The 24,241-nt window shown below is 37.7% G+C and overlaps 1 protein-coding gene across 1 annotated transcript in view; it reads right to left on the reverse strand.

The window, feature by feature from the left end:
* The window catches only part of FCRL3 (Fc receptor-like 3), a 47,772-nt gene extending 30,454 nt beyond the window's left edge, over window positions 1-17,318 (reverse strand). Inside the window, exon 1 of the mRNA XM_006895499.1 lies at window positions 17,228-17,318. Coding sequence (XP_006895561.1) covers window positions 17,228-17,318 — 91 coding nt within the window. The remainder of the gene's footprint in view (window positions 1-17,227) is intronic.
* Between the last annotated feature and the right edge of the window lie 6,923 nt (window positions 17,319-24,241).

Here is a 24,241-nt window from a genome sequence, read left to right on the forward strand (position 1 = left end):
GGTTTTCAGAGGTAACTAATTGCATGGAAGGGGATTGCCCATTCTGCTCCCAAGAAAGAACTGGTGGCCTCAATTGACCTTTGTGCCTTGAGGATTGCAGCACAGCTTCTTGCCACTAGGACATCAGAGCTCAACCTAGTTTTTGTTGTTATGTGATGTCAAGTTTCCTTGCAACTCATAGTGACCCTATGTTCAACAATTTTGAATACTGCTCTATGCTGTGCTCTGTGCTGGTCTCCAACATACGTACCCCCATTACCCCAGTCACTAAGTCAATCCATCTCATCCAGGGTCTTCCTCTCTTTCACTGTCCCTCCATCCTCTCAAGCATGACTTCCCTCTCTAAGGACTGGTCCCTCCTTGCAACTTGCCCACAGCATGTCAGATAGAGCTTCAAAACCCTTGCCTACAAGGAGCAGCCTGGTTTCACCCTTTCTGGGATGAACCTATTTGTTCTCTTAGCAGTTTAATACTCTTCTCCAGCACCACAGTTCAAAGACATCAATTCTTCTTTCATCCCAAGTCACTGTCTATCTTTCTGAAGCATAGCAAGTAATTGCAAAGACTATGGCCTGGATTAGGCACATCTTAGTCTCCAGACTGAAATTGTTGCTCTTTACTACTCTGGAGATGTCCCTGACAGACAACTTTCCCAAGGCAATTTGTCTTTTGATTTCCTGGCTGCTGATACTAAGAGTGTTGATTGTGGAGCCAAGCAAAATGAAGCTGCTAACAATCTCAATCTCTTCACCATTTATCATGATATTGCCAATTGGCCCAGTGGTGAGAATCTTTGTTTTCTTGATGTTGAGCTTCAATCTGTTTTGAAAGCTGAAGTTCTTGACCTTCTCCATCAAATGCTTCAGATCCTCCACAGTTTCAGCAAGTAGGACTGTGTCATCTGCATAATGCAGGTTGTTGATGAGTCTTCCTCCTATACTGATGCCACATTCCTCCTCAAAGAGCCCAGCTTCCTGGATAATCTGTTCTGCAGATTATGTAGATTGGAAATATATGGCAATAGGACACATTGCTAATGTACAACCATCCCGATTTGGAATCATGTTGTGTTTCCTTGCTCTGTTCTGAGGACTGCATCCTGGTTCAAGTATAGGTTTCACATAAGCACAATCAAGAGATCTGTGATTCCCATTATTCTCAGAATTAGCCACAGTTTATTGTTATCCACACAGCCAAATACCTTTTCATAGTCAATGAAACACAGTTGACATTCCTCTGGTACTCTCTACTCTCAGCTAAGATCCATCTTCTTGTCATTGTTGTTGCTATGTGCTGTCACATTGCTCGTGACTCATAGTGAGCGTATGTACAACAGGCCTAAATCCTTCTCCATCCTGTGCCAATCTCATTGTCTCTGAGATACCTACCACCATAATCCATCCCGGTCACTGAATCAATCCATCTCATTGAGGGTCTTCCTCTCCTGCGCTGTCCCTCTACCCTCCCAATCATGACGTCCCTCTCCAAGGATTGGTCCCTCCTTGCAACAACATGTCCAAAATATGTCTGATGAAGCCTCAGAATCCTTGCCTTCAAGGAGCAGCCTGGTTTAAACCTCGCTAGGATGAACCTGTTCATTTTCTTACCAGTTCATGGTCTGTTCAGTACTTTTCTCCAAAATCACAGCTCAAAAGCAGTATTTCTCCTTCTGCTGTCCTTGTCATTGTCTAGCTCTCTGACACATAGCAAATTACTGCAAAGACTATGGCCTGTATCAGGTGCACCTTAGTCTCCAGAATGATATCATTGCTCTTCAGTATTTTGGAGAGGTTCCTAACAGCCTATTTTCCCATTGCAATACCTCTTTTAGTTTCCTAGCTGCTGGTGCCAAGAGTGTTGATTGTGGAGCCAAGCAAACTAAAGCTGTATACTATCTCAATCTCTTCACCATCTATCATGATGCTGTCAATTGGCCCAGTGGTAAGAATCTTTGTTTTCTTGATATTGAGCCTCAATTCTTATTGAAGGTTGCAGTCCTTAACCTTCTGCAGCAAGCACTTCAGATCCTCCTCAGTTTCAAGAAGCAGGGTTGTGTCATCTGCATAACACAAATAGTTGATGAATCTTCCTCCAATCCTGATGCCACGTTTCTTCTCATTACAGTCCAGAATACTGGATAATCTGTCCTGTATATAGATTGAAAAGGTATAGAGATATGACACACTCCTGACATACACCCTTTCCAATTTTGAACCATGCAGTGTTCCCTTGCTCTGTTCTGACGACTGCCTCCTGGTCCAAGTATAGGTTTTACATTAACATGATCAAGTATTCTGAGATTCCCGTTCTTCTCAGAGTCAGCTACAGTGGTTTGTTTTGATCCACACAGTCAAATGTCTTTGCATAATCAATGAAACACAGAAAGACATTACTCTGGTATTCCCTGCTTTCAGTCAAGATCCATCTGATAACAATAACTACAATATCCCTAGTACCACAACCCCTTCTAAATCCAGTCTGCACTTCTGGCAGTTCTCTGTTGATGTTATGTTCCAGTTGTTTTTGGATAATCTTTAGCAAAATCTTGCTTGCATGTGATATTAATTATATTGTTTGATAATTTTCACACTCTGTTGGATAGCCTTCCTTTGGAATGGGAACAAATATCAATCTGTTCCAGTCAAGTGGCCAAGTGATTGTTCTCCAGATTTCTTGACACAACTTGGTGAGCACATCTAGGGCAGCATCTGTTAGTTGAAATATGTCAATTGGTATACCATCAATACTCGGGGCCTTATTTTTAGCCAATTCTTTCAAAGCTGCTTAAGTTTCTTCCTTCATCACCATAGTCTCTTGCTTATATATTGTTTCTTGAAATTCTTCTGTGTCGGCCAAGTCCTTTCAGTACAATGACTGTGTATACTCGTTTAATCTTCTTTAAATAATTCCTGTGCTTGCTTCGGCAGCACATATACTAAAATTGGAACGATACAGAGAAGATTAGCATGGCCCCTGCGCAAGGATGACACACAAATTCGTGAAGCGTTCCATATTTTCGACCCTGAAATGAACCCGTCTGTAACGAAGGCTAACTCCTAACTCCTTTCACCTACAAATTTCGTCTTTGGATACAAAGCTAAGTGGATAGTCCTTACCGAGGGACTGTTTCAAAAGAGGCAGGGAGAAGAAGAGGGAAAAAAAATAATAATTCCTGGATCATTTAATATTCTGTCTAAAGCATTCTTACGTATCCATTTAACTTTATTTATAATATTCCTAACACCACAGTCCTTTCTAATCCCGGCATGCACATCTGGCAGCTCCTTGTTGATGTGCTGTTCCTGTCATTTTATGGATAATCTTCAGCAGAATCTTCCTTGTATGTGATATTAATGATATTGTTTGATACTTTCTGCACTCTGTCATATCACCTTCATTTGGAATGGGAACAAATATAGATCTATTCTAGTTAGTTGGTCAGGTGGTTGTCTTCCAAAGTTTTTGGCACAACTTGGTGAGCGTATTAAGGGCAGTATCCGTTTGTTAAAATATGTCAATTTGTATGCTGTTAATTCCTGGAGTCTTGTTTTTTCCTCAGTTCTTTCAGAGCAGTTTGAACATCTTCCTTCATCACCACAGGCTCTTACTCATATGTTTCATGAAAATTTTCATGAAATTTTTCTGTGTCAGCCAATTTCTTTTAGTACAGTGACTCTCTTGTGTAAAATTCATGTGATTGTGTAATATCCCTTTCTTACATTGGATTACAGTGCCACAAGACTGGAAATGTGTGTGCTTTGTTTTCTATTGCTTCTCTGTGGCTATGACAATATTTGCCACAAATTAGGTTGTCAATAAATACTTGCTAAATGAGTGAATGACCAAATAACAATAAAAAAACAGAACAACAATGAAAGAGAATTGAATGCATTATTCCTTAGTAAAGATTGAATAAAGACTTCTGTTAGGAATTCCATTGCCAGCTCAAAGGCAGGTGTTCTAGATTTATTTCCAGTTCATAGCTGAAAGCAGTAAGTTCTCTGGAGAAGATATTTTCATTCTGCATTTTTATCTACATTAATTATACTATCACTAAAATTATACTCATTGCATTGCATATTAAGGGGTCACTGTCAACTAATTTAGAATGTGACTTCTTGACCTTGGTTTAGGTGTCTCTCTTAAGTATGTCAATAAAATTTCAAGATTTCTTTCATCACAATCAAGTACCAATCTCTATTTGATGTCTTCCTTGAAATAAAAGAACCTTTAGGATAAAAGTGACGGGCTCGCTTTTGGTTTCTCTGGGTACAACATAGACAACAACCAACAAAATGAAGACTTCATTGAACAAATGTGGTTTTGATATGTGGCACATGACAGATTTATTCTACACATGAACAAATATCACATGGGAGGTTTTAAATTAATTTTAATGAAAGTTTACAGAGACTTGGGGTTCTAGTCATTCATTGTTACACTTTTTTCCCTGTCCCCCATCCAATTCACTCTTCTCCTTGAAAAGTAAAAGAAAAACTCTTTCATTGTTATGCAATCCCTCCCCCAAGTCCACTCTACCATGCAGTCTTCATTCTGGACTCCTGTCATGACAATAATATCCAATCATGTATCCCTTTTAAACAGTTCTCTTTCTCATCTGTTTCAATAAAATATACATCATTCCTCTCCTCCTTCTCTGTCTTCCCTCAACCGCAATGTCAGTCCCATTTTACAACGGTGGCCCTATGCAATATTTGTCTTTTTGTGGCTGAGAAATTTCACTGAGTATAATGTCCTCCAGGGTCACCAATTTTGCATAATATTTCATGGATTCCTTGTTTTTCAATGCAGCATAGTATTCCATTGTGTGAATATACCAGAGCTTCTCTATCCATTTGTTTGTTGATAGGCACTTGCATTGTTTCCAGCTCTTTGCTATTGCAAACAAAGCTGCAATAAACATGGGTGTGCATAAATATGACATGTTTATGGTTCAAGGTAAAGGTGTTAATAATTATTATTACCAATTCTTTTTGTGGTGGGAAAAGATACTAAAAAGGCTTTTATATTTTATTGTGTATAGAGTATTGTCTGTTGGCTTTTCTAGATCTCCTCTATAGGCCATATGAATTAAGTGGCAATTATTTTATTTTCCTAGAACCTAGTACTGCACCTGATTAATATCTAGCATAGCACATTGTTAACAAGTAAAATGGAATGTACCTCATTAAGTTTTAAAGAGGTCAAAAACAATATTTAAAATATGTTACAAGCAAATTTTTATTGTTATTGTTATGTGCCATCGAGTCGTTTGCAACTCATAGCAACCCTATGTACAAGAGCCCTAAATGCTGTTCTATCCTGTGCCAACCTCACTGTCTCCAACACATTCATTCCCACCACTCCACTCACAGAATCAATCCATCTCATCGAGGGTCTTCCTCTCCTGTGCCATCCCTCCACTCTCCCAAAAATTTTTTATACACTACACTAAATATTATTCCTTGCTCATGTCAAATTTAAATTTTTGGACATCCACCAATTCTACTTCCTTCTCTTCTCCTTAACTAGCTCCACTTCAAAAGCAAATTTACTTGTCTTATTGATAAATTTGAAAAGAATAAGTTCATCATGAAGAAAACAAAAATCCTTACAAATGGACCAATAGATAACATCACAATAGATGGAGAAAAGATCAAAGTTTTCAAGAATTTAATCATAGCTGGACCCAAAAATCAATGCCTATGAAAATAGCAGTCAAGAAATCATAAGATGCATTACATTGGACAAACTTGCTGTCAAGGACCTCCATTAAGTGATAAAAGGTGAGAATGCCACTTAAAGATATAAGGTGCACTCGATCTAATTCATGGCATTTTCTTTTGCTTCATATATATATACAAGGTGGGCATTAATTAAGAGAGAAAGAAGAATTGGTGCTTTTGAGTTGCAATGTTGAATGCACCAAGGACTTCCAAAGGAAGAAATAAGTTATCTTGGAGGACATGAAGCAGAGCAGAGTGCTCCTTAGAAATAAAGATAATGAGACACCTCCCCCTTTCCTCTTCTTTGGCGAAATTATCAGAAGGAGTCAATCTTTGAAAAAGGATGTTATACTTGGAAAAGCCGAGGGCCAGAAAAGAAGAGGGAGGAAGACCTTAAAAGAGATGGATATTGACACAATGACTGTAAGTTTGAGCTTTAGATTAGTGGAGATGTTGAGGAAGGCAAAGTATTAGGCAAGGCTTTAAGCTGTTGTACATAGGATCACTATTAGTCAGAGTTGACTTGATGGCACCTAACAACAAAAACTCAGTTCTGTATGTTTTCTTTCCCTTGCCTGTAAGTCTGTTGCTAGGGAGTTTAGTGAACAGACACATATCTTGACCTAAACTTATGATGAGTGAATGATACTTGGAACCTTTACAATAAATTCTTAGGGACACAAACAATTGTTGGATAGACTTAAAATAAAACAAAGGGACAAGTATAGAGAGAACTGTACATTCACAAGGGAAAACTTTGGTGGGACCAGGGTCTGTGGTTACAACCTCGGATTGCAGTAAAATAGCAGGATATTTTTACTATGAAACTTAAAGAGACTCATAGTGGAATTTTCAATTTAACTACTGAGCCATGAAAGATACCTGCAGACTTATGGCCATGGTTCTTGTGACTTTGATACATAACATGAGCTTATAGAGGCTTTGTTCATAGACCAGTGGATAGAGTGATAGAAACAGTATTAAACTCAGAAGTGGTGATCAGCAAAAGACACAATAGATTCATTAGGGACCTTAAGAGAGCTGTAAGGCCTTTGTAGACAGGAAGATGGGACACTAGGGTTTAATTGTGGGCAGCAGACATATGGGTGGTCAGGAGAGCTACTTAGCAGCATAATCTTGGGGAATGGAGGGTGGTTCAACAAAATTTCAAAGTGACCTGAGTCAGTTTTCTTAGGTACTTATATCTGAGGCAAATAGTGTTTATAGGGATAATAGGAAATTTTACTCCATTTTTCAGGTGATCATAATAATATTTTTTAGAGTTTAGGCTATAAGGTTCTTTGTATGCAGTAGAGAACCAATTAGAATTTATCTTCAAATTGTCAGTACCATCCATAGGTAAATGCCATGTTTTAGTAACTTCGAATTCCAATCTGCATTTAGGCACAAAAGGAAGTGGAAAAACCAATTCTGAGTTCATGTGGTCTTACCGAAGCTCAGAAGCACTGGCGGCACCATGGAATAAATATTGGGCTGCTAACTGAAAGGTCAAAGGTCATTTCATAGGAAAAAAGATAAGGGAGTTTTGTAATGATTTATAATAATGGGAAATCAAATCTATTTTGTCTTATAGACTATTTTGAAACAGAATTGACTAGACTGCATTGGATTTGGTTTGAGTTTTGTTTCCCTAGGCTCTGTTGGCCAACTGATAAGAAACTGCTACTATCACAAAGGAACACTGTTCAAATCCACAAGCTGCTCTGCTGGAGAATTCTCCTCCCTTGTGATTTACTGTCTCTAAAAGCCCACTGAAGGGTCTACTAGGGGTCGGTTCCCACTCAACGGTACACAACAACAGAAAATGGCTTACGAGTAGATAATACTTGGGGAATTACTGAGCAAATCTCACTACGCTATAATTATTACTGTTGTTATTAATGAGTCCCGTGGAGTAGCAACTGACCTATAGCTGACCCTCTGGTGGGATTTTAGAGGCAATAGGTTACATGGGAGGAGATTGCCCATTTTCCTGCAGAGCAGCTGGTGGATTCAAATCACGTACCTTCGGGATTGCAGTGCAGCTTCTTAACCACTAGGCCACCATATCTTCCTATACTTAATGTAAATGTACATATAGAAACTTCTCGTGTCATTAGTTCATAAAATCAACTTGTGGAAGAATCCCAAATGAAAGGAAAGTAAGATTCTCTAGGTGAGATCAGGGAAGTCTTGGTTCTCACTAGGCCCTTTGGGACTTTGTTGTTGTTACCAAGTGCTGTTGAGTCAAGTATGACTTATAGAAACCCTATGAACAATACATGTGAACCATGTCCTATTCTGTGCTATCCCTATTCTGTCTGACATCCTTGATCCAATTATTCAGCCACTGTTTAATTCATCTCACGAAAGGTCTTCTTTTGCTGAGACTCCACTTTTCCAAGCATGATGTCTTTGCTAAGGAATAGATTTTCTTAACCACATTCCCAAAATATATGAAAAGTTGCATTACCATCCTTGCCTCTAAGGAGCGTTCTGGCTTCACTTTCTCCAAGATGTATTTGTTTGTTCTTTTGGGAGACACTCAGTACTCTTTTCCAATACCACAACTCAAAGGCCTAGGCTTGGGAAACAGTCATATAAAAATTATTACAGGAATTTGTTTAGATTTCTTTTCCAGATGTAACAAATATGAAAAGAAGATTAAAATATTTCCAAGAAGGGAAATTTCTCAAGCTAATACAGTTTCATAAAAATCAATAGTCTATCTGCTTGCTCTAAAGTCCAGACAATGTTCCCCTGAAGACAGTCCTCAGTGCTGGTTATAGTCCATTGTATGGCTGTATCACAGTTTTTCTATATATTTGTCTGTTGACAGGCATTGTGGTTGCTTCCATTTCTTCAATACTGTGAATAGTGCTACAATAAACATGGACGTGCATAAGTCTGTCTGCTTTATGGCTCTGATTTCTTTAGGGTATATTCCCAGCAGTGGGTCTAAAGGTGGTTTCTATTTGCAATATTTTTTTTTTTAGAAAGTGCCAGAACTCTTTCCTTAGTGGTTATACCATTTTACTATCTAGCCAGCAGGAAATAAGAGTTCCAATCTATCCACATCCTCATCAACATTTGTTGTTAGCTGTGCTGTTAACTTTACTGTTGTTGCTAGGGTAACAACAGCTCATTGTTATTTTGATTCACAGCTCTCTGATAGCCAGGGATTTTGAATATTTCTTCATATGATGGTTGGCGATCAGAAAATTCTAATTTCTTTTTTTAAGTGTTAGAAAAAAAATATTTTTAAAAAAGCTCTTATTTAATTCCTGACTGAGTTTTCAGAACCTGAAATCAAAGGGGAAGTGAAATGACTGATATTTGAATAGACGCAATGGGAAAGAAAAGTGCAAAGGTGGTTCCCCACTAGTCCCCAAAATAGTAAATGATTAGTGTCAAAATTGACCTTGTGCTGGGAGGTTTCTTACAATTATGTTTAACTTCAAAGACTCTAGGTCCGCTGACTGTCAGGTGAATTAACAAAAAATTTATCTGCACTACTTTCATCACTTGTGACCGAACCTCTATTATGGTTTGTTGAGTCTTTATAAATAGGTTTTGGAAGTAGGAGTGTGCTTAGGAAAATGAATAAGATAGGATTAGAATTTTTTTTTAAAAAAATTTTGTGGATCTGGAGACTGTGTGGTGATATACTTCTATTAATTCCTCTTTTATTTGTTTTGGGATTTTTTTGGTTGGTTTTTTTGTTTGTTTTTTGTTTTCCATAGGTTTTTTAAATTTATTTATTTATTTTAAATAAAATTTTTTATTTTAGTTATCTTTTTAACAAAAGTTTACAGAAAAGTTAGATTTTCATTAATTCATTTTTACACATTTTACCCCCTCACCCTTCTTTCCCCCTCCCCAAGCTGACTTTTTTTTCACTAGTTCATTTACAAAATTCTATTAATTCTTTGAACTTTGATAACTCATAAGAGTCTTGGCATTGAGCCAAGAGAAAGTATCTGAGATCCCGTGGGGAAAGATATTCAGTTTTGCTGTGAGACAACCCAGACACAATGCTAAAGTAACTCAATGCCACATAGACACTGAGAAACTTCTCTAGATTGAGATTCAGTAAAGAGAATCTAAAGGGAGGGGATCATAAATAAGAGAGAATTTCATTCCAGATTTTACTACTGCTACTACTACTACTACTACTACTGCTACTACTACTACTACTACTACTACTATTGCATTTTAATATGTCTTTCTTTTTTCCTACAAAAGTTTCAATGTGTTAACTTTAATTTCTTATGAAAAATATTAAAAATTAAAGTTGTTGTGACTCATAGCGATCCTTTGCACGACAGCTCTGAACCCTGCTCTATCTTAATCCAATGTTATTGTCTCTGACACACCTACTACCCCCATTGCCTCAGTCACCGAGTCAATCCATCTCATGCAGGGACTTCCTCTCTTGCACTATTCCTCTACCCTCCCAAGCATGATGTCCCTCTCCAAGGTCCCACTCCCTCTTTGCAATATGCCCGAAGTGTGTCAGACAGGACTTCACAATCCTTGCCTCCAAGGAGCAGCCTGGTTTCACCCTCTCCTGGGCGAACTTGTTTGTTCTCCTAGCAGTCCATTCAATACTCTTCTCCAGCACCACAGCACATATACTAAAATGTGGAGCATCTCAATATTGCTAATTTTCTTATTGGAAGAAGAACTATTGTTATTTAATCTAATTGCAGACCTATGAACTATGTATTAGATTTAATTTAGGATCAACTCAAACTCAACTCATTGCTGTCAAGTCAGAACTGACACATAACTGACCCTCCAGTGGGTTTGCAGAGGCTGTAAATTACACCGGAGAAGGTTGCTCATATTTTTTCCTAATTTGAACTAGAAAAGGCAATTAGTACCAAATTTCCAGACTTGGGTGTCAAATAACATTGATGTAATTTAATAATTTTTTTCTCTCATGCATTTATAGGTCTTTTGGAAAATTCTACAGTGCTTGTTGGTTTTCCCGTGAGGATACCTATAGGAACAGGGTTTTCCCTGGGAAAGTAGCTTCCTAAACATGAAGGGATAACTTCTGAGAACTCTGATAGAAACTAGCATCAATACGAGAATAAATAACATATCACCTCTAAAAATCTTCCAAATACTTCTCTATAATAAACCATAAAAAAGCAATAAAAAAGAATATACATAAATTGCTAAGTGAAAACTGAGTACAAACCAAAAGCATTGCATAACGATGTATTTGCATAACATAAATGTATGTCAAAGAAAAACTGGCAGAAAAAAGTAATAGATATTACATACTTAAATAGACTAGGGAATTAAATTTAGTGCATTCTAGAATGGAGCAACATAGTTGAATCTCATTCATTGCCTCTGATGATCTTTGAAAATTTAAGAACCAACATGGTAAAATCATCTCACATATGTACCTTTGTTATTTTTATTGTGTACTGTAGAATCAGAACTGACACATAGCTGATCCTCCGATGGGTTTTCAGAGGCATTAATCACAAGGGAGGAGGTTACTTGACCACCCTTTTCCTGCAGAGCAGCTGGTGGCCTCGAACTACGTGCCTTCAGGGTGGCAGTGCTGCTTCTTGCCACCAGGCCCGCCAGAGCACCCGCTATGTATATGCATACATCTGTGAGAGAACCCTTTTTCCTCCTTTTCCCAAACCCTTTTTCCTTTCCCAATATACACTCCTTTCAATAATCAGTTTAAACACTGACTTAACCTGTTATTTTGTAGATTAAACAGTAGATACGTGATGGGAACTTAATTTCAAAATATCAAACTAACTAATTTTTTTGTGTGTGGCTCTACTCATTCCTCCTAACAACGCAGCGTAAGTGGAAAAGATGCTCCCCCCAAAGATCAGTCTTGCAGTCTGTGATGTAGATTCTAATCAAACTGCCTTTCCATTGACTTTGTGACCGACTAAATTATTCTCTTCTGTATGTTTAATTGCTCCTTCCTATCGTCTCTCCCTGTTAATCAGACATGACAAATTATTTTGCATTAAAACAAAGTTTAAAAAATCCCCCACAAAAACCCTCTTCCTCTGATTCAAAGATTTCTTAAACAACTTCTGGAGAGTAGGAGACTAAGTTTAAATCTAGACTCAGCTACTTTTTCATTGTGAGACATTGGGTGTGTTATTTAACCTCTGTATCCATTGATTTCCTTATTTCTAAACAGAGCATGATGATAACAGTATAGGTATATAGTATATAATAAGTGCACAGCCTATGTTCTCTCTCCTCTGCATACAGTCTTCTTGGAATCCTGCATTCATATCCTACACTGCATTTCTGCCTATTCCATTTCCTAAACCTTGGCATTTGTCAACTTGTTGTCATGTTTCCACTGCCTCTGCTCTGGTTAAGATTACTAGTGACTTTGACTCTATATCAAAAAGACATTTTCCATTCCTTATCTTCCTTGACTTTTTAGCAGTACTCTTCACTGTTGTCCTGGATGGTTTCTGTGATGCACTGCTCTTTTTACTTCCTTTCTATATGCCTCTTCCACAAATGATGCTCATAAAACTGGAATACCACTTGCAGAAAGCTGAAGCATGATTCACCTTCCATACACAAAAATCAACTCAAGGTAGATCAGAGACCTAGGGGAAATTACAAAACCATAAAGATGTTAAGAGATAAAATAGGACCAACTTTATAAGGCCTAACCTATGATATAAATAGACTGACAACTAAAGTCAGAATTTCACAATCAGGAGAGGACGATATGAATGAATGGAACCTTCTGAAGATCAAGTCCCTGAATGCATCAAAATCTATTTCCAATAGGGAAAAGAAAACCTATTCACTGGGAAAAATATATTTGGTAATGACATCTCAGATGAGGGTCTCATAACCAAAATTTAGATAATCCTACAGGACTTCCACAAGAAAAAGATTGATAATACAGTTACAAAATGAGCAAAAGACATAGAAAGACTTTTTGCATAGGAAGATATTGTGATGGCTAACAGACACATGAAATATTCAAATGGTTATCAGAGAAATGAAAATCAAAACCACAATGAGATACCATGTCACACCAATTTGAGTGGCAAAGTTTAACAGCATAATAAGCAATAAATATTGGAGAGGACTTGGAGAAATTGGAACTCTCATACACTGTTGGTGGGATTGTAAAATGATAAAACCACTCCAGAAGGCAGTTTAAGATTTCCTCAAAAAGCTGAATGTAATGACTCAGCTATTTCATTGCTAGAAATATACCGCAAGGAAATTAGAACTGAGAAACAAATGAAGATATGTACACTATTATTTCTAGTAGCATTGCTCACAACAGCAAGAAAATGGAAACAATCAATGTGTCCATCAATAAATAAATGGATTGAAACATTGTGGTACATTTACATAATGCAATATTATGCAGCAAATAAAGAACAGTACTAAGGACTATTTTGTGAAATACTATATAACATTAGAGTCTAGAGAATGTTATGCTGAGTGAAATAACCCAGTCTCATAAGGATAAATACTGCAAAAGATCATTATTGTAAAAATAGAAGGATAATTTGTAAGATGTGAATAAAAGTCCAAAAAAGGAAAGAGAGAAAATAAACAAGATAATAGAATTTGATGAGAGGGGCATGTGGGTGTGAAGGAATTAGGAAAGATCTAATGAGTATCAGGAAAGATGGGGTAAAAATAGGCATAGATCAATAGCAGTTAATTTTATAAAACATATTAGTTATCAGTGATCATTTGATAATTACAGCTTACTCATTTCCACAACCAACACAACACTCATGACAGCAGCAGTTAGGAAATCAAAAGATAAATTGTATCAGGTAAATATGCTGTCAAGGACCTCTCCAGAGTACTGAAAAGCAACAACGTCAATGTGGAGACTAAGGTGCACCTAATCAAGGCCATGGTCTTTGCATCAGAGAGCTGAACAATGATAAAGGATTACAGAAGAAGAATCAATATTTTTGAGTTGTGATGCTGGAGAAGAGTATTGACTATACCATGGATTGCTAAGAGAACAGACAGATCCATCATGAAGAGAGTGAAAGGAGTTCACTTTGCTCTTGGAGGAAAGAATCACCATCTGACATACTTTGGGCATGTTGCAAGGAGGGGCCAGTTCTTGGAAAAGGACATCATGCTCGGACGGGTGGAGGGACAGCACAGGAGAGGAACACTCTGGATGATATAGGTTGTTACAGTTACTGGGAAAGTGAGATTAAGTGAGTCGGAGTCAGTGAGACTGGCTCAGGACAGGTCAGGGTTTAGAACTGCTGTACATAGGGTCGCTATGAGTCACAGGCAACTTGATAGCACATAACAACACAACAATAGTAGGCAAAGATCAATAGTAATTAACTTTATAAAACATACTGCATGTGAGTGATCGTTTGAAATACAATGTGAATGTAAGAGCTTATGAAATCCAACTTAAGAATTTTGTATACAAACTAATATGGCATTAAAATAACGTGGGGAAAAAAAGAAAGCAAAAGGTTTGCCATAATGGGCAAATCTGCCACACAAGGCCTATTTAAGTGATCAAGAGAAAGGATGTCTCTTAGAGATTGAAGGCATACCTAGACCAACAGAGTGTGGAAATTATTAAACAATATCATTAATATTACATGCAAGCAAGATTCTGCTGGAAATTATTTTTAAAAGACCAAAAACTGGAGCAGTATATCAACAGAGAATTGCCAGATGTGCAGCCTGGGGCTAAAAGAGGCTGTGGTACTAGGGATACTACAGCTAATAATTATAATTATATATGGATTTTGGCTGAAAGCAGAGAATACCAGAAAAATGTCTGTGTTTCATTGCCTATGCAAAGGCATTTGACTGTGTGGATCAAAACAAACTGTGGCTGACTCTGAGAAGAATGGAAATCCCAGAACACCTGATTGTACTTATGCAAAACCTATTCTTGGACCAGGAGGCAGTCATCAGAACAGAGCAAGGTGCCACAACAAGATAAAGGTAAACAACCCAATTGAAAAATGGCCACAGCATATGAACAGACACTTTACCAAAGAAGACATTCAGATGGTGAACAAACACATGAAGAAGTGTTCAAAATCCCTAAGTCTATGAGAGATGCAAATAAAAAACCTATGAGATATCATCTTACCCCAGTAAGAATTGCAAAATTCAACAGAACAGCATACAGCAAATGCTGGTGAGGTTGTGGAAGAACTGGAACCCTTATTCACTGTTGGTGGGAGTGTAAAATGGTGCAAAGAAGGCAAGGAAGGTGATAAGGCACGTTCTCAAAAAGTTGGGAATAGAAATACCATTTGACCCAGCAATTTCACTATTGGGAATATACCCTGAAGAAACCAGAACTTCCACTCAAGCAGATATATGCACACCCATGTTTATTGCTGCTTTGTTCATAATAACAAAGAGTTGGAAACAACCTAAGTGCCCATCAACAAAAAAATGGATAGAGAAGCTGTGGTATATTCACACAATGGAATACTATGCTGCATTGAAAAACAAAAAACTCATGAAATATACAAAATGTATGACCCTGGAGGACATTAAGCTGAGTGAAATATCTCAGTCACAAAATAGGTCTGACATCAAAGTTGGAAAGAACCTAAGAAAAGACGGGATGAATAATGTATACTACATTCAAACAGATGAGAGAGAGAACTGTTTAAAAGGAATATAGGATTAAGTATTATTTTCATGACAAGATTATCAAAAAAGAAATGCATAGTAATGTGGACTGTGGACTTGGGAGGGAATTGTATCACAATAAAAGAATTTTTTTTTTCTTTTCAAGGAGAAAAACAAACTGGGGGAGGGGTGGGCAGGGAAGAAAATATGTAACAATGAATGAATTGGGAAAATTTAAATGGAAATAATATGTTGTAAAAGAATATACATGTTGCATTAAAAAGATCATTAATAATTAAAAAAAGAAGAGACCCCCCCCAAATAAACAAGAACAAATAGATAAGAACAGAGCAAGGAGACACTGCATGGTTCAAAACAGAGAAGGGTTTATGTCAGAAATGTATCCTGTCTCCATACCTTTTCAAGGTATATGCAGAACAGATCATTCAGGAGGCTGGGCTGTAAGAAGAATGTGGGGGGATTGAAACAACAGGATTGAAAGAAAACTAATCAACATCCTGCATTATGCAGGTGACACAACCCTCCTTGCTGAAACTGAGGAGGACCTGAAGCACTTGCTGCCGAAGGTCAAGGACTACAGCCTTCAATGTGGATCGAAGCTCAACATCAAGAAAACAAAGATTCTTACCACTAGGCCAATTGGCAGCATGATAGATGGTGAAGAGATTGAGATAGTAAACAGCTTTAGTTTGCTTGGCTCCACAATCAACACTCTTGGCTCCAGCAGCCAGGAAATTAAAAGAGGTATTGCAATGGGAAAATTTGCTGTTAGAGACCTCTCCAAAATACTGAAGAGCAATGATATCACTATGGAGAGTAAGGTGCACCTGATCCAGGCCATAATCCTCCAAATTGCTTGCTATGTGTCAGAGAGCTGGACAATGCCTAGGGATGATAGAAAGAGAATTGATGCCTTTGAGCTGTGGTGGCGGAGAAGAATGTTAAATATACCATGGACTTCCAGGAGAACAAACGGGTTTGCCCTAGAAAGGGTGAAACCAGGCTGCTCCTTGGAGGCAAAGTTTTTGAGGCTTTGTCTGACATACTTTGGGCAAATTGCAAGGAGGGACCAGTCTTTGGAGAGCAACATCATGCTTGCAAGGGTAGAGGGACAGAGAAAAAGAGGAAGACCCTGAATGAGATGGATTGATTCTGTGGCTGGGCTACTGAGGGTAGTTGTGTCAGAGACAGTCAAGTTGGCACAGGATACAGAAGCTTTCCAGGTTATTGTACATACAGTTCCTATGAATTGCAAGGGACTTGACAGTTACATAACAACAACAACTAGACAAAGCTATGATATTTTTCAATTGCTACATATACATCCAAAGACTGGACAGTGAGTAGGAAGATCAAAGAAGAACTGGTGGCTTTAAATTATTATAATGGTAAAGAATATTGAGTAGACATACCATGGACTGCCAAAAAAACCAAACAAACAAACACAAAAGACTCAAAAATGTATCTTGGAAGAAGAGCAGTCAAAAATCTCCTTTGAGGTAGAGATGACTAGACTTCATTTGAATACTTTGAGTTTGTTATCAGGTGGTGTCAGTCCTAGAGGGCATTATGCTTGCTAAAATGGAGGGTCAGTGAAAAAGAAGAACTTCACTGAGATGAATTGACACAGAAGTGGCAAAAATGGGCCCGAGTATAGCAGTAAATGAGGGATTGGAGCAGGACCGGGTGCTGCTGAATTGGTTTTGACTCATAGTGCTCTATGGACAACAGAATGAAGTGCTGGTTGCCCTGTGGCTTCCCACAACCATTGCTATGAACCCATAATTAGAGCCATGGTGTCAAACTCATCTCATTTTGCTGAAGGCTTTCTTCTCCCCCACCCCCTATTTTACCAAGCATAGTATCGTAGTATCTCTGGGGTGGGTTGCTCCTGATAGCGTGGTCAAAATAGCCTCGTTTCTCAGGATCATTTTGACTGTTCATCTTCCAGAATAGTTTTGCTTATTATTCTGGCAGTGTCTTGTATATTTCATATTCTCAATCATCATTATGATTCAAATGCACTAATTCTTCTTTAATATTCCTCACTCATATATTCAGCTATTTGAGGAAATGTCAAACTGCTTTACAGAGTGGTTGTACCATTTTACAGTTCCAACAGCAGTGCATGAGTGCTCCAGTCTGTCCACACACTCTCCAACACCTAATTGCTTGCTATCCTATTAAAATTTGCTTTTGCCACTACTACTGAGGTGAGAGGGTATTTCATTGTGGTTTTGATTTGAATCTCTCTGATTGCCAGTGATTTTGAGCATTTCTTCAGATGTCTGTTAGCCCTCTGAATGTCTTCCTTCGTAAAAAGGCTTTCCTTGTCTTTTGCATATTTTGTCACTGGGTATTAGTCTTTTAATTGTGAAGGCCCTGTAGTATTCTATAAACTTGTTATGAGTCCTTTCTCTGAGACATCATTGCCAATTTTTTTTCCTAGTCTGTAGGTTTTCCTTTCATCTTATTAGGAAAAGTTTTTTTAACCATGTAGGGAAAGGAGAAGCGGAGGGAATCAGAGGGACAGAAGGTGGGGAGGGGAGGAAATCACTCGCCTAATAGTCTGGTGGGCAGAAGAGGAGGTCAAGGAATTAGGAAATATCAAAAGGGGATCTGAAAGATGGGAGAATAATGGGCCCAAATCAATGATGATTAATTTTATAAAACACAATGTATATAAGTGATCATTTGAAACATAATGTGAATATAAGAATGTGTGTAAAGCAAGGTACATGAATGATATAAAATGTATATGAATTTTGTATGCAAATCAACATAAAATAAAGTGGGGGAAAAACAATAGCACACATCTTGAATCAATGAGTCCTAAATTATTTATTTTCCCTCTTTCTTATTCTAAGCTTAATTCTTTCTGTGTTCTGTATCTTTCCCATTCTCTAAGAGAAAACTTCAAAACTGTTTTGATTCCTTAACTATATATCTATTTAGTCACCAGTTCCTTCAAAACGTGTAGAAGAAAGTTCACTGGAGTAGATGTTATGTAATACAATACACTTTATTTGCTCTACTTGCAAGTCCATCAACTCTTTCCTAAACTGTTACAAACACTCTCACCCCTTTACAGTTTTTGCAATTCTACTTCTTCAAATCCATCTTTCTAAATACAGAATAGATTAGACAATCCTCTAGTGGTAAAACACTGTAAAACTCAGAATATACTATAAAAATGCTCTTCACAATCTAGAATTATCCTTCCAGAATCTTCTCCCTATTCAGTCATCACTGAGAGTATCCTTAATTTCATCACAGTTGAGTACTATCTATTCACCCTCTCAATTTTGCATTTAGTAAGTCATTGCTAATAATGAGGTTTGGTTTTTGTTTGGTTGGGGTTTTTTTTCCTTTGCAGGTATAGTACATTAGGAATGACTACAAAATTTCTGGGCATCTATATCTTCTCTTTCTGAGTTTGGCAGACAACAGAAGTGATGCTGGGCCAGCTTCTACACCCAGCCCTTAAGAGACTCACAGTTTTCACTTCTATCTCTTGAAAACATGCTCTTGGAGCCCACCTGTGATGCTCTGAGGAAGTCCAAACTGCTTTTTAGAAACAACACCAGCTGATAGCCCTGGCTAATAGCCAGCCCACAACTTGCCAAATGGCCCCAGCTGAAGCCACACTAAGTAAAAAACAACAGTTTCTGCCAAGCCTTGCTTAAATGGAAGATTCATGAACAACCTAATTATCACTATTACTGTAAGCTACTAAATTGAGAGAAGGATTGTTACACAGCAATAAATTCTCAGAACAGAAAAAAAAGAAGAAGTGTAATGGAATGGAAGGAGCACACACAGTCACTGGGCCAAAAAATATTGATTGACACTGAAAAAATTCAGGAAGAACCATATGAACAAGAAACACTATTAATGAAGGGAAAAGTTCAAGCTGTACTGAAGTCAATGGCAAAGAAATTAGGCCCTAGGAATCTATGGAATACCAATAGATGTGTTTCAACTAACAGATGCAACCCTGGATGTGCTCATCAGTCTATGCCAGGAAATTTGGAGGACAGATGCTTGGCAGACAGACTGGGAGAGAACCATATTTGTTCCCATTCCAAACATTAACTACTCAATAGAATGTAGAAAATAGTGAACAATATCATTAATATTACTGAGGGGACAGCATACACCCCATTTCTTATAAACCCCTATTAATACCAGAAGCAGAAGCAGGCCATAAAAATTCTTAGCTTAAGGTAAATACAAATGCCCCAGATGAAGACTTATCTGTCCTTACAAAGTAAAGAATTAACTAGTGTCTACATGACACAAAAAGAGTAAAGGTGGGCAAAGTAGCCAGCCTGTCAAAAGCCGACCCACATGACTGATCCCCCAATCCACCAACCATGATCTCAATCTCCCCACCCAGACAGTGACACCCAGGAAAGCCATAAAAGCAATTCTTGGGTGGGGGGAGGGACTTGGGGCTTTTTCCCTCCCCATCTTTCTACTGAGGGAGAAAGTCTCCACTTGTGGATATTCTGGAATAAATGCTTTTTGTATTTATATATGTGTAAATTATTCTTTTGAGGGGAATTTCGTGGGCAGAACAATTACACAAGCAGAATACTGCTGAAGGTCATCCAAAAGTGACTAGAAGACTACACTGACAGAGAACTGTCAGAAATCAAGCTGGGCTTGAAGAGGCTGTGGCACACACATACACAAAAGTTTCACCATTCTTGCCTTCAAAGACACTTCCTCTAAGACATATTTGTTTATTCTTTGGCAGTTCATGGACTATTCGGTACTCTTATCTCCAGCATCACAACCCAAAGACATTAACTCTACTTCTTTCATCTTTATCCATTGTATAGTAAATAATAGGAAGGGCCATGGCTTACTCTACATCTGAATGACTTATCATTGATCATATAAGGTGGTTGTTGAAGTTGTGTATCAATGAATTGAACTGAAGCTGATCCTCCAGTGAATTTTCAGAGCCTTAAACCACACGAGAGTAGATCCTACATCTTTCTCCAGTGGAACAACGGGTAGATCCAAATCATGTGTCTTAGAATTGGCAGCACAACTTCTCAGCACCAGATTACCAGAGTTCCCTATAAATTGAAGGAGCAATAATAATAAAAACTAAAAAGTAAATGAGTATTTCTTTTACAACCAATTTTTTAGCATGTAACACCATTATAAATAAGGATCCATGAAACCTGTATACTGATCAAATTATTTGAGAAGTTGGACTTGATGAAGAAGAATGTGGCATCAGGACTGAAGACTCACTCATCAGTAACTTTTATTATGCAGATGATGAAACCTCGCTTGCTGAAAGTGAGGACATGAAGTACCTGCTGCAGAAGATCAAACAATGTGGCCTTTAATATTGATTGCATCTCAATGTCAAGAAAACAAAAATTCTTACCACTGGACCGATAGGCAAAATCATGTTAGATGGAGAAAAGATTGAAACTGTCAATGACTTTATCTTACTTGGAAAAGCAATAAATGCACTTCGCACTAGCAGTCAAGAGACATGTTGCACTGGAAAAGTCTGCAGTTAGAGACCTCTCCAAATTATTGAGGAGTAGTGATGTTTGAGGACTAAGGCATCTATTTCAGGCCACTGTATTTTAAATCACTTGTGATGCTGCTGAGAGCTCCATATGATGCACAATGAATAACAGTGAGAGAAGAACTGATGCAAAGAAGTGTTGGAGAAGAGTACTGAATATCCCATAGGCTGACAAAAGAACAAACATATGACTTAACGTTGATAATATAAAGTAGATGTTGGAGAAGGCGAAACCAGAATGCTCCTTGGATGCAAAAATGGTAAAGCTTCATCTCACATAATCTGGGCATGTTTCTAGGAGAGGCTATTCTTCAGATAAAGACATCATGTTTGAGAAGGTAGAGGATGGTGAAAGAAAGGAAGTCCCTTAACCAGGTGCATTGCTTTAGTGGCTACAGTAATAACCTTCAGTGTGTCAGAGCTTGTGAGGATGACACAGGATAGGACAAGGTTCCTATCTATTTTTCATAGGGTTGCTATGAGTTGTACTCAACTTAATGGCACCTAACAATGGCGTAACAGCAATCTATAGAAAGAAAGAGTAAAGACAGGATGATAGTCCTAAAATATATCTATAGTGCAGTCCTCAGAATTTGAATACATTATATAACATGAGATAAACTGAAAGCAATTAAGATTGCTAATCTGTTGGATTGGAGATGGTAAAACTATTCTGGATTATCTAGGTGGACTCCGTTTAATCATCAAGGCTCTTAAAAACAGAAACCAGACCATTTATTGGCTGTAGTGAAAGGAAGATATGACTAATAAAGACAGTGGAGTGTGGGGAAGAAGTAATACTATTGGCTTTGAAGATGGAAGAGGAAGGTGAGACTCTAGAAAAAGCAAGGAAATAGAGAATCTCTGACAGAGCTTCTGGGAAAGAGTGAAGCTCCATATATACCTTGATTTTAGCTCTATGAAACTCCTGTCAGAAATCTGACATACAGAATTTAATAAAGTTATATCCTTTTATGCCACTAATTTTTTATTACTTTGTTATGGTAGCTATAAAGAATTATAGTAAAAATAACAAGATCAATAAAACAAAAGCTGATTCTTCCAAGCCATGAGTAAAATGTTGTCATAGTGACCCTATGCATAATAGATCTGAAGGCTGCTCTATCCTGAGCCAATCTCACTGTCTCTGACACACCTACCCCCATTATCAAAGTCACTGTGTCAATATCCATCTCATCCAGGGTCTTCTTCTCATGTGTTGTCCCTCCATCTTTCCAAGCATGATGTCCTTCTCCAGGGACCGGTCTCTCCCAGAAACATGCCCAAAATAGATCAGCCAGATCTTCAAAATCCTTGCCTCCAAGGAGTAACTTGGTTTCACTCTCTCCAGGTCATGCTTTTTTTGTTCTCTTGGCAGTCTATGATATGTTCAATACTCTTCTCCAGTGCCACAGTTCAAAGACATCAATTCTGTCATCCTTAGTCATTTTCCAGCTCTCTGATGCATAGCAAATAATTGTGAAAATTATAGTCTGGAGCAGGCTCTCCTTAGCCTCTAGACTAACATCTTGGCTTTAAAGCATTCTGGAGAGGTCCCTGGCAGCATATTTCCCCAGTGCAATTCATTTTTTGTTTTCCTGACTGCTGGTGCAAAGAGTGTTGATTGTGGGCCCAAGCAAGCTAAAATTGTTAACAATCTCAATCTCTTCTCCATTTATTATGGTGCTACCAATTTGCCCATTAGTGACAACATTTGTGTTTCAATCTATAATGAAGACTGCTGTCCTTGACCTTTTGCAACAAACGCTTTAGTTTCTCCACAATTTTGGTGAACAAGGTTGGGTCATCTGCAGGTTGACATCATAACATAGGTTGCTGATGAATCTTCCTGCAATCCTGATGCCACATTCCTCCTCATAAAGTCCAGGCTCCTGGATGATCTGTTTAGCATATTGATCGAAAAGGTTTGGAGACAGGATGCATCTCTGACACATTTCTTTCCTAATTGTGAACCATGCAGCATTTCTTTGCTCTCTTTTGATGATTGCCTCCTAATTCAGGTATAAGTTACACGTGAGCACAAGTGTGCTACGATTCCCATTCTTCTCAATGTTAGCCACAATTTGTCATGAACCACATAGTCAAATGCCTTTGTACAGTCAATGAAAGACATTTTAGCACTAAGATCACACTCAAGCAAAATCATGCTGAAGATTATCAATAAACAACTGGAACAATACATCAACAGAGTACTGCCAAAAGTGCAAGATGGATTTAAAAGAGGACACAGCACAAGGGGCATCATTGCCAATGTCAGATGGATCTTAGCTTAAAATAGAGAGTACCAGAGGAATGTCTATATGCATTTCATTTAATAAAATGAACTAGCTTCTAACTAAGTTGATAAAATTTTTTTTAAAAATTAAAGTACTGGTAAATAATATTAAAAATTAAAAGTGAGTTATAACTAGAGTAGAGGTAGGAAAATATCAAGATAAGATGAATGTTTGTTAATAAACTTGAAAACTTGTATAACATCCATAGCTGTTGTTGTAAGGTCCTGTCAAGTTGAATACAATTCATAGTGTTCTATGAACAACTGATCTGAACACTGAACTATTCTGTCCCAGCCTTTTAATCTCTGATATACGTGAGCCCATTGCTGCAGTCACCATGTTAGTCTATTTTGTTGGGGGTCTCCCTTCTTTGAGGGTCTTCCTCTCTTTTGCTGACTCTCTACCTTTTCCAGCATGGTGTCTTTTGCAAAGGACTGGTATCTTTTTACAATATGATCAAGGCATATGAGACAAAGATAATGACTGTAAATGCCTGTATGTGTAGATGGTCTGAAATCTGTTCTCTTCTAAGCCTCCGTTCCTATGTCCAAAGCTAAGGAGAGACAAAATATGGAAAAAGAGGTGAAACTAAGTACATTTAATCCTCCATCCCACTGTAGACTTTTTACATGAAAGTTTCCATCCTAGAAGAAGAGAGCTTTGAATTATTATTAATATTCAAGCCCAAAATATTTAAAATAGTAATTAAATATGCAATCTCTGCATTATTTAAGAGGAAAATGCTCATGGGACTTACTTGAATTTTCTCTTGGGACAAGAAGAACTTGATAGGCACAAAATACTTTTTTTTTAAATTATTGGTTTGCTCACAAAGTTCATATGTGGTTGTGTTTCACTCTTCTTAATTCACATTGTGTTTCATATAATAATTTTAATAGTAAAATGGAAGACATAATTGTTTTATTTTTAATTATTTGAATTTGTTCACTTATTGAGTTCTAAATCCATCTTTTAATGTATTATCATGTCTTTTTCAAAAAATTAATCTG

Source organism: Elephantulus edwardii, unplaced genomic scaffold, assembly GCF_000299155.1.
Source record: "Elephantulus edwardii isolate Elephantulus edwardi_28Jun2011 unplaced genomic scaffold, EleEdw1.0 scaffold00168, whole genome shotgun sequence".
NCBI classification, from domain to species: domain Eukaryota; kingdom Metazoa; phylum Chordata; class Mammalia; order Macroscelidea; family Macroscelididae; genus Elephantulus; species Elephantulus edwardii.